The 12567-nt window shown below is 30.5% G+C and overlaps 2 protein-coding genes across 3 annotated transcripts; both read right to left on the bottom strand.

The window, feature by feature from the left end:
- Positions 721-3108, bottom strand: LOC105161821 (probable caffeoyl-CoA O-methyltransferase At4g26220). Of its 2 annotated transcripts, none has more exons than XM_011079637.2 (6): positions 2995-3108; positions 2174-2308; positions 1999-2078; positions 1342-1486; positions 1124-1255; positions 721-1027 (listed from the first exon to the last, which is right to left on the bottom strand). In XM_011079637.2, the coding sequence occupies exons 2-6, from the start codon at positions 2243-2245 to the stop codon at positions 740-742; spliced, it is 717 nt and encodes a 238-aa protein (XP_011077939.1). In that variant the 5' UTR covers positions 2246-2308; positions 2995-3108; the 3' UTR covers positions 721-739. The 2 variants fall into 2 exon arrangements, with proteins under 2 accessions (XP_011077939.1, XP_011077941.1); XM_011079639.2 differs by having other exon boundaries at positions 2174-2266; positions 2995-3089.
- Positions 5922-7964, bottom strand: LOC105161820 (probable caffeoyl-CoA O-methyltransferase At4g26220). Its single transcript, XM_011079636.1, has 6 exons — positions 7872-7964; positions 7606-7695; positions 7431-7510; positions 6583-6727; positions 6369-6500; positions 5922-6279 (listed from the first exon to the last, which is right to left on the bottom strand). Exons 2-6 carry the CDS (start codon positions 7681-7683, stop codon positions 5992-5994), a joined length of 723 nt encoding a protein of 240 aa, XP_011077938.1. The 5' UTR covers positions 7684-7695; positions 7872-7964; the 3' UTR covers positions 5922-5991.

Genomic DNA, 12567 nt, shown 5'->3' with positions numbered 1-12567 from the left:
TTACTAAGTACTTTTCCTATATTATAACTAAGATTTATGTACTTTTAACGAATAAAGATTAATGGAAGTTGAACTTGGGGTGTAAAATATTAAACAAAAAATATATATATGTGTGTGTAAGGAGTATAAGGATAATTTTGTTTAAATATTTAGGGGTCTAAATTCGAATTAAATATAATTTAAGGGGGCAAAGTTAATTTAACCTTTTCTCTTTCCAGTTTCCCCAACTAATCTTCATTATACGGATTTTTTTTCAATTAAATTTGATGATCACTTTTAATTTATTAAAAAAATTTATTTCAATCTCATAAATAAACTCTGTTTTAATCAATATGTCCCCATACAATTGACCCCAACTTTAAGGTTGCATTTGGATTGAAACATTTGAAATTATGAATTTTAAATTCTTAATACAACTTCTTTTAAATTTGTTTGGATAATTGTAAATTTAAAAAATTTTAAATACTTGTACTCTAATTTTGAACTATATTTTATTGAATATTGATGGATTTCAAATTCTTTTAAAATGGAGTCATTCAAATCCAAATCCAAATCTATCAATTCTTTGTATTAAGAATCATAAATTAAAGTGAAACAAGCCATTACTTGATACCTTCAATATGTATATAAAGAGTAACGTAAACACAATTCCTGAACTTTAAAAGAGAAGCTCAAAGTCTCGTGTCAAGGTGTCATATTTGTCCTTTTATTTAAAAAAAAGCCCACGACATCTAGTCGTTCACAGACGACGACACATGGTAATACCATCACCCAAAGGAACTTGAGAAATTTGCACACGACCGTCAGCTGCCAAGTAATTATTGAACTCAATCGTAGCACTCCTCATACTCAGTCTACCCTTTGGAACCAAGTCCTCAGGCATCGCAACTGACCCTCCCCAAAGCGTGTTATCGTAAATAACTACTCCTCCAGGTTTCAAGAGCTCCAACAATTTCTCATGGTAGTTTGTGTAATTGACTTTATCAGCATCCACGAAAGCAAAGTCAAACGTTCCTCTATTCTGAGGCTGCACCAGAAACACAGGTCGAGACCAAATGATGTCAGATGAGTTAAGAATGCTACTTTTAGGTATCATGTGAATAGATGTGTTTTTGGTTCTTACATCTTTCAATAATTGATCAAGAATTGGAAGAGCCTCAGACTCGATAAAATTGATCTTGTACTTGACCCCAACCTTCTCAATTACAGGTAATCCGATCTCGTAAGCACTCCGATCCACGTCTATGGCAGTAATCTGCAAAGCTGAACGTTTTCAATTTGATATATGGCTTGTAAGATATGTTTCGTGCAAGAAATATGATGGAAACCGCATGCAGTAACCTTTCCGTCGTCAGGAATTGTAAGGGCAGTCAAGAGCAGGGAATATCCAGTAAAGACTCCAATTTCAATCGTCTTTTTCGCATTAATTAGCTTTAAGATCAAGGCCATAAACTGGCCAGCATCAGGTGCAGTACCCATGACGGCCCTGGTGAAAAAGATAAATATTTACTTTATGATTTAACCACTATGATAAAACCAAATAGAGATGCTATGCAATCAGACTCCGCAAGAAGTTGAGTACAAGCGGTTGCATTTCATCATATTGTTTCACAAGTGATGAATGATCAAGTTTCGATTTTAGTGTTATACACTCGAAAATATTATATTCATTAATGTCTTCATTTCTAGTCCCACTACTACAGCTAAATGCAAGAGGACCCCCTATGAATATAATAAAAAGCAAAAAATCCTCTATAAAAAGAAGAAAAGCAATCCAACCCCCTCAACTCCTGATAACCTAAACTTTTAATAAAAAGGTGAAGCAACTCCCTAATGAACTCGAGTAGCGAATTTCTTTTTTAAAAGTTTAGGAGACGTGTTACTATTTTGTTTTTATTCAAGGAGGTTTTGTGCTTTTGTTCCTACCAGTTCTCAAATTATTATCAAAGGAAATATTAGTTCAAAAGTTTGAACAAGATTGAGAGAGAAAGCAATTACCAGGGATGAGTGAAAGTGAGAGCTCTTAGCTCCTTGAGAGATTCGGCTTCACGTGGATACACACTCGTCTCCAATAAATACTTCGTTAAAGAAACATTGAGTGATTAGTTTTACTTCAAAATTGTAAAAATAATAGAACGATTTCATGACAATCGACCAAAGAGTGGGTAGCTACCTTGTATAACTCTGTTGTTCGAAGCAAACCTTTGTCCATAAAGGTAGTAATCCTCTTTGCTTTGTTTTCCATCACACTCTTTACAAACACCAACTGCAGCAACAAGTAAAATCCTCAAACACACTGAGATGAATCCTGCAGATAATGACTGTACATCAACTGAGGCGAGCAAAGTTGGAAAAGCTGAAGACATGAACAAGTCAAAAGTGCCCAAAATTCAATGTAAAATACCAAGTTCAACGAGACTTAGCTTAGTTGGTGAAAAAGAAGCGTCATGACTGTGCGGGCATGGGTTCAAATCCGAGTATTAGTCTATTTTTAACAATAGCGGCCAGTCAATTATGAAGATTATTAGATGGTGATATATATGTTGATTGATACAGTTGTTCACATGAGATTGTAATTTAAAAAAGTATATAACACCAAGCATAAGTAATCCCAATATCCTTTGCATATTCCAATTTATTGAGAGATTGAAAATATTATAATTATAGAAAACAGACGCAAAATCAGTCGATCAATTCAAGTTAAAAAAATGGAAACTTGAAACAGAAAAGCAACCCTAAGTCTACTAATTTGAGATATAAACAAGAAATCATTGGAAAACGATAAAAACCCTTTTGAGAACAAGACAACACATGCATATGCACAACATCTGTAACTCAAATAAGGCTGGCAAGAATTCATCACAAACAACTACTTTTCCAACAAATGTAAGAACAACATATTGAAATTTGATGAAATTGTATACACACACACACACACACACAGAGAGAGAGAGAGAGAGAGAGAGAGAGAGAGAGAGAGAGAGAGAGAAGTACTTGGTGTGTTGGGCGTGAAGAAGTGAGGTGGAGAGGTCCAAGTCTAGAAGATTACACGCAGCAGTGTTGTTGTTCCTCTTTAATAAACATTGTAGGCGCCTAATAAAGACAAACTCGTGATACGTATGATTACTACAGATATTATTTACTTTCTTTCTTGAATACAGAAGATTTATCCTTAAAAAGCGTCACAAAATGTATTGTAAAAGGACATTTTGGATCAATTGAAATAAGAACAGTTTTTTGACTTGTGATATGACATGTGTTAATTGGATTTTCTATTCTAAATTTGGGGATAATTACATTTACTCCGTTTACACAAACTACCGTTATCATTTAGAACGTTATAGAAACCACACATAGCTGCTTTTCTTGGCAAAAATAAGCAATAAAAACTGGAAAATATCCGTTTTAACTTGGTCAAATTTTAATATAATTTTTTAAAAATACAAAAATACCCTCCGATAGTATTTATGTAATTGCCAAAAGTTAGAGATTATATTACGATATATTAATAAAATTGTTACTAAATTATAAATTTAAATAAAAAAATTATCACTCTTGTATAAATTATTTTGAATTATTAAAATTAAAAGATTATTTATCCTCTATCTTTATTAAAATTAAAATGGGGGATTCCGTTAAAAATTGAGGCTGGCGTTAAGTTTTTAACAGAATCCCCCTTTTGATCCTGAAATTGAAAAAAAAATCCACATATGGGACTAAATGTGCGAATTGACCTGAGTGTGAGATTAAAATTGAAAACAAGTCCACTTATGTGACCAAAAATATAATTTACCCTTCCTTCCTCAGTCCCCCGCACTCCCTTTCCTTACTCACCCCCACCCTCCACCACCCCTTTTCTTCTTTCCCCTACCAACTCCCTTTCCTTCTTCTCCACTCACCATCCGATGCCATAACTCCCCAATCGGCCACCAGCTCGACTCGCCGTCAGACGTCATCTTCCTTCTAGTTTTTTATTCAAATATAAATCTGTTTGGCCAGGTCTGGCCGGTTTTCACCAATTTTGTTGGGTTTTTTATCGGATTATGTTGGGTTTGACCGGCCTGATTTTACACTCATACTCGGACCGACCTTAGGTTCCCTTCCTGATTGAACGAACGAGCCCATTCCGGATTTAAAAATATGTTTTGCCCGTCCTTAATTACTATCTCGTGTGAATGATCGTATGCTAAGTTGCAAAAAACATGAAAGTCATGCAGGTAAGAGGGTAAAGTGAAAGCCACCTCTTACCAAATAATATCTTTAGCCTTCTTTTAGCGACAAGAGTAGTCCGGATATTGGCAAACAAATGACAAATCATCTTCAATGAGTTTGGTTTCTTTGGCTGAGTGGGAAAATTGCACATTTAGTCTGAGGATATTATGATCCCACAGTTTATGAGCTTACATATGTGGTTTAGTAGGATAAAAAATTATAGTATTTTGATCCCATAGGGTACAAATTGTAGCACATTCGAGTCTTATAAGATAAAAATTATAATATTTTTTTGTCCCAAATGCTACAATTTTTTAGCCTATGACACGAAATGTGTTAAGCTTGTAAACTGCGGGACCAAAAGTACAATACTCTCTATCGTGTGGGACCAAAAATATAATTTTTTCTTCTTTGAGATGGTGCGAGACTTATGTTGGTAGATAATTTATAAATATTTTTATAGGATAACTTATATTTTTGGGCCACTATTGTTATTTAGTCCTACCACCAAAAGTTACTGAATCATTGGGTCATTGGTTCTACTGGTTGGATTGGATTAAAAAAATCGCTAGATTCGAACTATATTATATATATGCATTTATATTTATATATATATATAACATATTAATACATACTATATAAATGCATTTTTTGTCCTCAAATATAATCACTAATATAATTTTGGTTCTCAAACAATTTAAGGTTGTAATTTTGGTCCTCAAATTTTAATTTTTTTGACACTTTTGATTTATTCTCTTTTGAAGTTAATTAAAAACCTAATCTTTGGGCTTTGTGATACTCATTGTGTGCGACCTAATGTATGCATAATTTTTTATATCACTTTGTGCATTCTGTTTCTGCTTAGTGATGAAAAATTGATATGAACCCCTTTGTGTTAAATATTGCTTAATGCGAAAAATAACTTACTGTTGGCTTTTTCAAAAATTTGATATTTATGAGTATTGTGACTATTTCGTCGTGTGCTATCTCTGTTTCTTAAAAACAGCTTAGTGCAATTTGTTTATGTTCAGTGCTTATTTCTGAAAATCTGCGATATTCTTTTTGAAAATTATATCTCTCTGCGATCTATTTTTTGAAAATTATTTTTGTGATATTGAGTTCGCTTTGAGCAAATAATAGCTCAGTGTTGATTAGTTTCAGAACAATCTGATAATTTTTTTTACTCCTACACAACTTTTTAAGAGTAATTTTAGTCTATATATTCAATTCGTTTGCATCTGATAACTAATGCTTGACTAGAATGGTATAAGAGTTTAAGTTTATTAAAAAAAATTGTTTATATTATATTTGGAGCATTATGATGGATTGTTATCCTTTATCATTAAAAGGGTAAAAAGTCATAAATTAGACTAAAGAATCAAATCTATGCAAAATTGATAGATAAATGACTAATATAATATTGTTAAAGATAAAGGATCAAAATGAATTCAAACTAAAGTTATATGACGAAAATTTTCTCTTTTCCTAATATAAAAATATGAAAGTATATCAAATTTGCTGTTCATCTTTTACGATATAACAATCTGACTGAAATAACTGAAGTTAGAGGCAAATAAAGTGTAGATAACATTAAAATGAACAATAATAATTATTATTATTTTCAAAAGAAATACAAAGAGTCCGTGTTTGGTTTTTCTTATTATTATTATTATCTAGGGAAACTTTTTGCTTATTATACTTTTTACGGATAAGAAAAGACCACTCGTTTTATTACACGCATATACCATCAATCGAAAATGAACCCTCACATCTCTTTGCTCACAGAAGCGAACAAATAGTAATCCCATCACCTACAGGAACTTGAGAAATTTGGACACGAGCATCAGCTGCCAAGTACTTGTTAAACTCAATCACAGCGTTCCTCCTTGCTAGTCCGCTCTTAGGAACCAAGTCCTCAGGCGTGACAACTGACCCTTCCCAAAGCGTATTATCGTAAATAACTACTCCTCCAGGTTTCAAAAGCTCCAACACTCTCTCATGGTAGTTCTTATAATTGTCTTTGTCAGCATCGACGAAAGCAAAGTCAAAGGTCCCTTTGTTCTCGGGCTGCTCCAGAAATGTAGATCGAAAACAAATGACGTCAGATGATTAACTATGTTATTTCTAGTGTAAATAATGTGTATGATGGTTCTTACATCTTTCAGTAATTGATCAAGAACAGGAAGAGCCTCCGACTCGATAAAATTGATCTTGTGTTTGACCCCAGTCTTTTCAATTATAGGCAACCCGATCTCATATGTGGTTTGGTTGACGTCTATGGCAGTAATCTGTGAAAATTGAACGTTTTAAATTTGAAGTACAACTTGTAAGGTACATTTTCGTGCAAGAAACATGACGAACTGCAGTAACCTTTCCATCATCGGGAATTGTAAGGGCAGTTAGGAGCAGGGAATATCCAGTAAACACTCCAACCTCAATCGTCTTTTTTGCATTAATTAGCTTTAAGATCAAGGCCATAAGCTGCCCAGCATCAGGTGCAGTACCCATGAATGCCCTGGTGTAGGAAAAAGATACATTTACTTTATGGCGTTTTAATCAATACAATAATAGCAAATAGAGGGTTCCGCTAAACTTGATCAATCCTATGACAAGTATGATATACTTGCTATGTAATTAATTTAATTCGGTCACACTTGATTCAAACAAAAATTTTTCCACATAAAAATGCTACATCAATAAACTATGTTGATTCCTACGCAATCAAACTACGCAAGATAGTTGAGTACATGTGGCTAGAGAAATATAATGTTTCATCATATTTTTTCAGAAGCGAATTGAATGTTCAGGTTTCGATTCTAGTATTCATACAACATTAAAATATCACAATCCTTAGAATGTCTTTCGTTTTCAGTTCGACTACCAAACTGTATGCTAGAGGCCCCTCCGTGAAAATAATAACAGGCAGAAGGAAAAAGAAAAGACAATCCCAGCCCCTGAACTTTTAATAAAAGGGCAAAGCAACTCCTAAACGAATTGAAAGTAGTGAACTTCTTTTTTAAAAGTTTAGAGATCACATTGGGAGTCTTTTTGTTCAGGGAGCTCTCGTGCCTATTGGTGTTTTCACAATATTAGCCCCTTCTCCACTACCGAGATCCAAGAACGTCGTGCAAGTGTGAAAATATACGAAGATCGTGTAGCCATCAGTAGAAATATTATAGTTCAAACTGTGGAGCAAGATTTAAAGGGAAAGCAATTACCGCGGATGAGTGGAAGTGAGAGCTCTAAGCTCCTTGAGAGATTCAGCTTCACGTGGATACACACTCGTCTCCAGTAAGTACTAATTCGTTGAACAAACATATATCGATTAATAATTAGTTTTATTGTAGAAAGAGAAGAAGGGTTTCAAGAACATCAACAAAAGAGTGCCCCTACCTCGTACAACTCTGTTGTTTGCAACAAACCTTTGTCAATTGATTTGTTAGTCGCTGTCAGGTCTTTCATTGCACTCATTGCAAACACCAACTGTTGCAACATGTAAAACCCTCAAAAACATAATGAAGGTAAATCCATCCTTAGGACATAATGAAGATGATCCTCAAGACCATCCATGAAATGAAACAGCAAGTTCAATTAGTGTGTGTGTGTGTGTGTGTGTGTGTGTGAGAGAGAGAGAGAGAGAGAGAGAGAGAGAGAGTTACTGTGTGGGAGTGAAGAAATCAGGTGGTAAGAACTCCAAGTATAGAAGATATTGCCCAGCTTACGACTACGCCAGGACTGCTGCTGCATTTATAGTGGAGTTTTGCCGTTCCCGCTCTCATTTTTGGTGAGACAATCACATCACAATATAATAAACTGATATTATAATAAATTTATATTAAATTAGGCAAATACATATTACAGAAAAATACGAGCAATCTCCTTTGGACTAAATTGCTATTTTTTTTATAGAGGGATAAATTACATTAAATGCATACATATTATAATAAAATTATATTAAGTGAGACAAATTTAATATCCACAGTATACTGAGACTTGAATCCATAACCTCCAACTTATTTGCGAGACCTCTAATTTAACCACTAAGCTAAATTATCATTTGTTTGGTGATCCGCTTCTAAAGCAAACAATCTTAATTACTCATTGCGTAAGCACCCTCCATGTGTAAGATAATTTAAATTTTTATTACCTATATTTAATTAATAAAAGAAAAAAATAATTTATATTTTTAAATAATTTAATTACACTTTAAAAATTGTACAAATTAAAATATTTGTACCATACCCATACTTGTCATGTGATATATTGTCCATTCTAATTTTATAAGTCTCATGAATTTGTCGTCAAAAGTCACCTCAAATATCGAAGCAGTGATGAGGCCGAGAGCCTTTCAAGTTTCAACTTAGCTTTGTGTTTAAGGAAAATTGAATTTTTATTTCAAGTTTTATTGTATTTTCTACTCTAAATATTATATATACGTTAGCATATAAAGTTTATTTTATTTAAGAAAAAATTTAATACACGTGTCATGTATATATTAAATGAAATAAAAAATACAATATAATTCGTTACATAATTTGAATTCTTTTTTTTTAGATACAGACGATAAAATATACAAATCAAGATGTTGCTGACTTAAAGAAAAGATCGAAGTAGTGGCGAAAGAGGTTGGAAGATTAAAACATGTAATCGTCCCAATTATTAAATTATTTTTTATGAGTATATTGTTATAATAGAATAAGGTCTAACATATGCAAATATTGGATAGTTGAAGAATCAAATATTATTGGAAAGGCCATTGTCACGCAATGAATCAGGCATGGGAAAGGCTGAAGTGGGACTTCACAATTAAAACTTATAATTTTGTAAATGACAAATAATATTTATAGAACTTAATTTGATATTAAGAGACTTCAATATAATATATTTTAATTTAATATTAAGAAATATGGATATTATATGTTTGAATTTCACTTAAAGTGTGGATATTTACCTCACTTAATACAAATTTATGGTAATCTCAATTTTGTAGCGTGAATTTATGTTTATTAATAGGGTTTAATGCAATTTACCCCAAGTGATATTGCAAATGAGCAAATTACCCCCTATGAAAAAAAAATAGCAATTTATAAAAAACACAGGGGGAGTAAATTGTTCCATTTTAAAAAACATAGAAGGGTAAATTGCTATTTTTTTTTCATAGAGTGTAGTTTAATCATTTGCAATATTATAAAGGGTTGCTTACATTATTCTCTTTATTATTATTATTAATGTTATTATATAATTATTATTTTCATCTATACTAATATTAAAGAATAAGGTATTTCTCACTTGCAAATGACGATTTATGATACCAAAATACCAATTTTTCTGTTATAATGATAGTATCCCTAAATTGATTTTTTTAAGCAAAATCATCTATTGATTTATTTATATATATATATATATTTATAATATATGTCCAAAAAAAAAACACGCACACACACACTGAATTAACTGTGGTTAATGGTATTGCTTTATCTTGATTTCTAAGCGTTGTCATTTATAATACAGATAAAAAAAATAATTTTTTAAATAAATACAATATTAAATAATATTTTTATTGTATATTCAATTATTTGCATACAGTTCTCTAGAAAAAGAAAAATATTATTATTACCTACAATATTAGTGGCTATGGCTAAAAAAATGATAAATGACTACTATTAACTATTGTTGAATAAAATCAATGCAAAAAATTAATTTTTCCACCATTAAAAAATTATTTGTCGCGACTAAGAGTCATGGTCAAAACATTTACCATGGCTTTTAGCCATGACAAATATTTTAACCATTCTCACAGAAACCACGGCCAACAACCATTGCATGACTGTGGTCAACAACTATTTATTGTTAATCATGATAATTAATCGTAATTAAATGTTATAATTCTCTTCTACTGAAATTCAAAAGTATAGTTAATCGAAATTAAAAATTAGAATTTCGGGAGTGACTTTAGAACTGTAGCACGTTAAGATGTTTAATGACTAATGTTGAATTATTATACACGTTACACATACAATTTTTTTTAAATAAAATAGATAACATGAAATTTTTATAAACATAACGTGTATATATTAAAAAAATATAAAATATAATAAAATTTAAAATAAAAAATACAGTCCGCTGAGTGAAAATAACTCACTGCCTAATTGCAATAAAAAGGTTTTCAAATAGTAGAGAAAATAACCTTTAAAAAAAACAAATACAAAGAAAGAAAAGATTTGTTAAAATTGGATGTAAATATAGACAGAAAACAGACCCCTTCCAGTTTAAAAATCATACTTAAATAATTTTGCAATTAACCAACCAAGTTGTGGGTCGAGACTGATCAAACTGATTAACATCCAATTTTGTATGGGTTTCTTTTAATTCAGAGGTTTGATAATTTTTTTCGAATCAAACTATATTTACGAATACACACAATCACACGCATGGTTCATGCCGTCGTTATACGACAGATACTTTATGAAAATGTACCGCGAGACAAAAAAAAATATCTTCTGAATTAAATAAAAAAATAATTACATTTTACACTATTTAATCTATGATTTATTTACTAAATTATTCGTATTTTCAAGATAATTATATGTACACCGATCAGAAACGTGAATATCATTCACATAAAACTACTCCTACTTTTCGAAAAACTTTCACATACACTTCTTGAAAATACACAAACTAGCCATGTTTTTTAGCTGTCAGTAATGGTTTCTGTATCTAAATTAATATAAAAAGAAAAGTTCCTCCACACTCATCCCACCAATTTTTTGTGAAGTAAAAAATACCCTTCATGACAAACATTACTTGATAAATTATAATTTTTTTCATTCTTTCTTTTATTAATTTAATGTAGTGGTTTATACATTTAACAACTCTTATTTATAATATATTTTAAAGTATGAAAGATTATTTATTATATGCACGTAGAAACGACACACCATAATAATTAATTTGTACAACAGGATATGGCTGATTTGTGTAAACAAACGGGGTAGAGGAAATAGTAAAATCTCTTTTTAAAAGTTTAGGAGCTCATTTTTATTATTATTTAGACAGGTATTTCACCTATTAGTAAAAAATAAAATGTAATCAGTCCTGGTATAAATGGTATGGAATAAACATTAAATTTCATACGGAACAACGTATATCTCAATCTGCACAAGTTAATAAGTCACTTAAAAATACCAAGGAGAACATCAATATATTACAATGAGGTGTATATGTTAAATAGAATATAAGGTTAAATTGAAATATGTTCGGTTTTGTTTTTCAGTGTTTTGAAAATAGAGAGAAAAAAATAAATATATATGTATACTAGGATTTATTTTTAAAGATAATTTAAAATATTTTAAAATAAGCGGTGTAGGTTTAATTTTGAGATTTGGGAGACAAACATCAGTTTTTGTTGTCAAATCATATATTTTTATATATAAACATGTATCTATATAAATATTGTATGTTTAATGTCGTATTTTTTTAAAATCAAAATTACTATTTATTATCAAATTATGTCTTTTTTATATTATATTTATATATAAGTATATGTATATATATTATACATAGAAAGTTTAAAAATAAAAAAAATACACAAATAACGTATAAAAAAAATAATAGGCAAATATTGGTGTATTTTGTTTTGAGGTTTCTATGATATTTCTCTTGTCCTTCCTTTTGGGTTTCCACTGGATTTCGGCCAGAAGCTGTTTTTGGTGTTGATTGAGGGGGTCTTAATTACGATAAATTTTAGAGAGATGGTTATAATTTATTTTTGTGATTATTGGCTTTTTATGAAGATGGGAAGGAACCCCCATAACTCGTCATTTAAAAGAAAAAAAATAAATATATTCATTGTGATTCAGGATTATCCCAAGTATTTATAATTTCATAAATATACATGGGAAGAGAAACGAGCTTCAGCAAATTTTACAACTTCTTAATATTTACATGTTAAAAGGATTTATGAGTTCACACCAAAACATTTGTTTGGATTCATTTTTAAAGTGTTTTGTTATGTTTTGTGTAGATAGAGAAAGAAAAATAGAGTTAAATATATATATTTTTTTTGACAGGTTAAATAAGTATGTATTGAAAATAGACTAGTGTATATATTTGAATTTGTTTTTGAATATAATTTAAAATAAGTATTTTTATGTTGCGTTTTAAGAGAGAAAAATTATTGTTCATTGTCAAATCATGTCTCTTATATATATATAAATATTGTATGTTTAATATTATATTCTAAGAATTATTTTATTCATTGTCAAATTATCTCTTTTATATATATTTATATATGTATGTATATTTATATATATATTTATGATAAATAAGATAAAAACACCAAAATATAATATTTTC

This window comes from Sesamum indicum, linkage group LG5, assembly GCF_000512975.1.
Source record: "Sesamum indicum cultivar Zhongzhi No. 13 linkage group LG5, S_indicum_v1.0, whole genome shotgun sequence".
NCBI lineage: Eukaryota > Viridiplantae > Streptophyta > Magnoliopsida > Lamiales > Pedaliaceae > Sesamum > Sesamum indicum.
The sequence above is the reverse complement of the archived record's forward strand: the minus strand, read 5'-3'. Positions and strand labels throughout refer to the sequence as shown.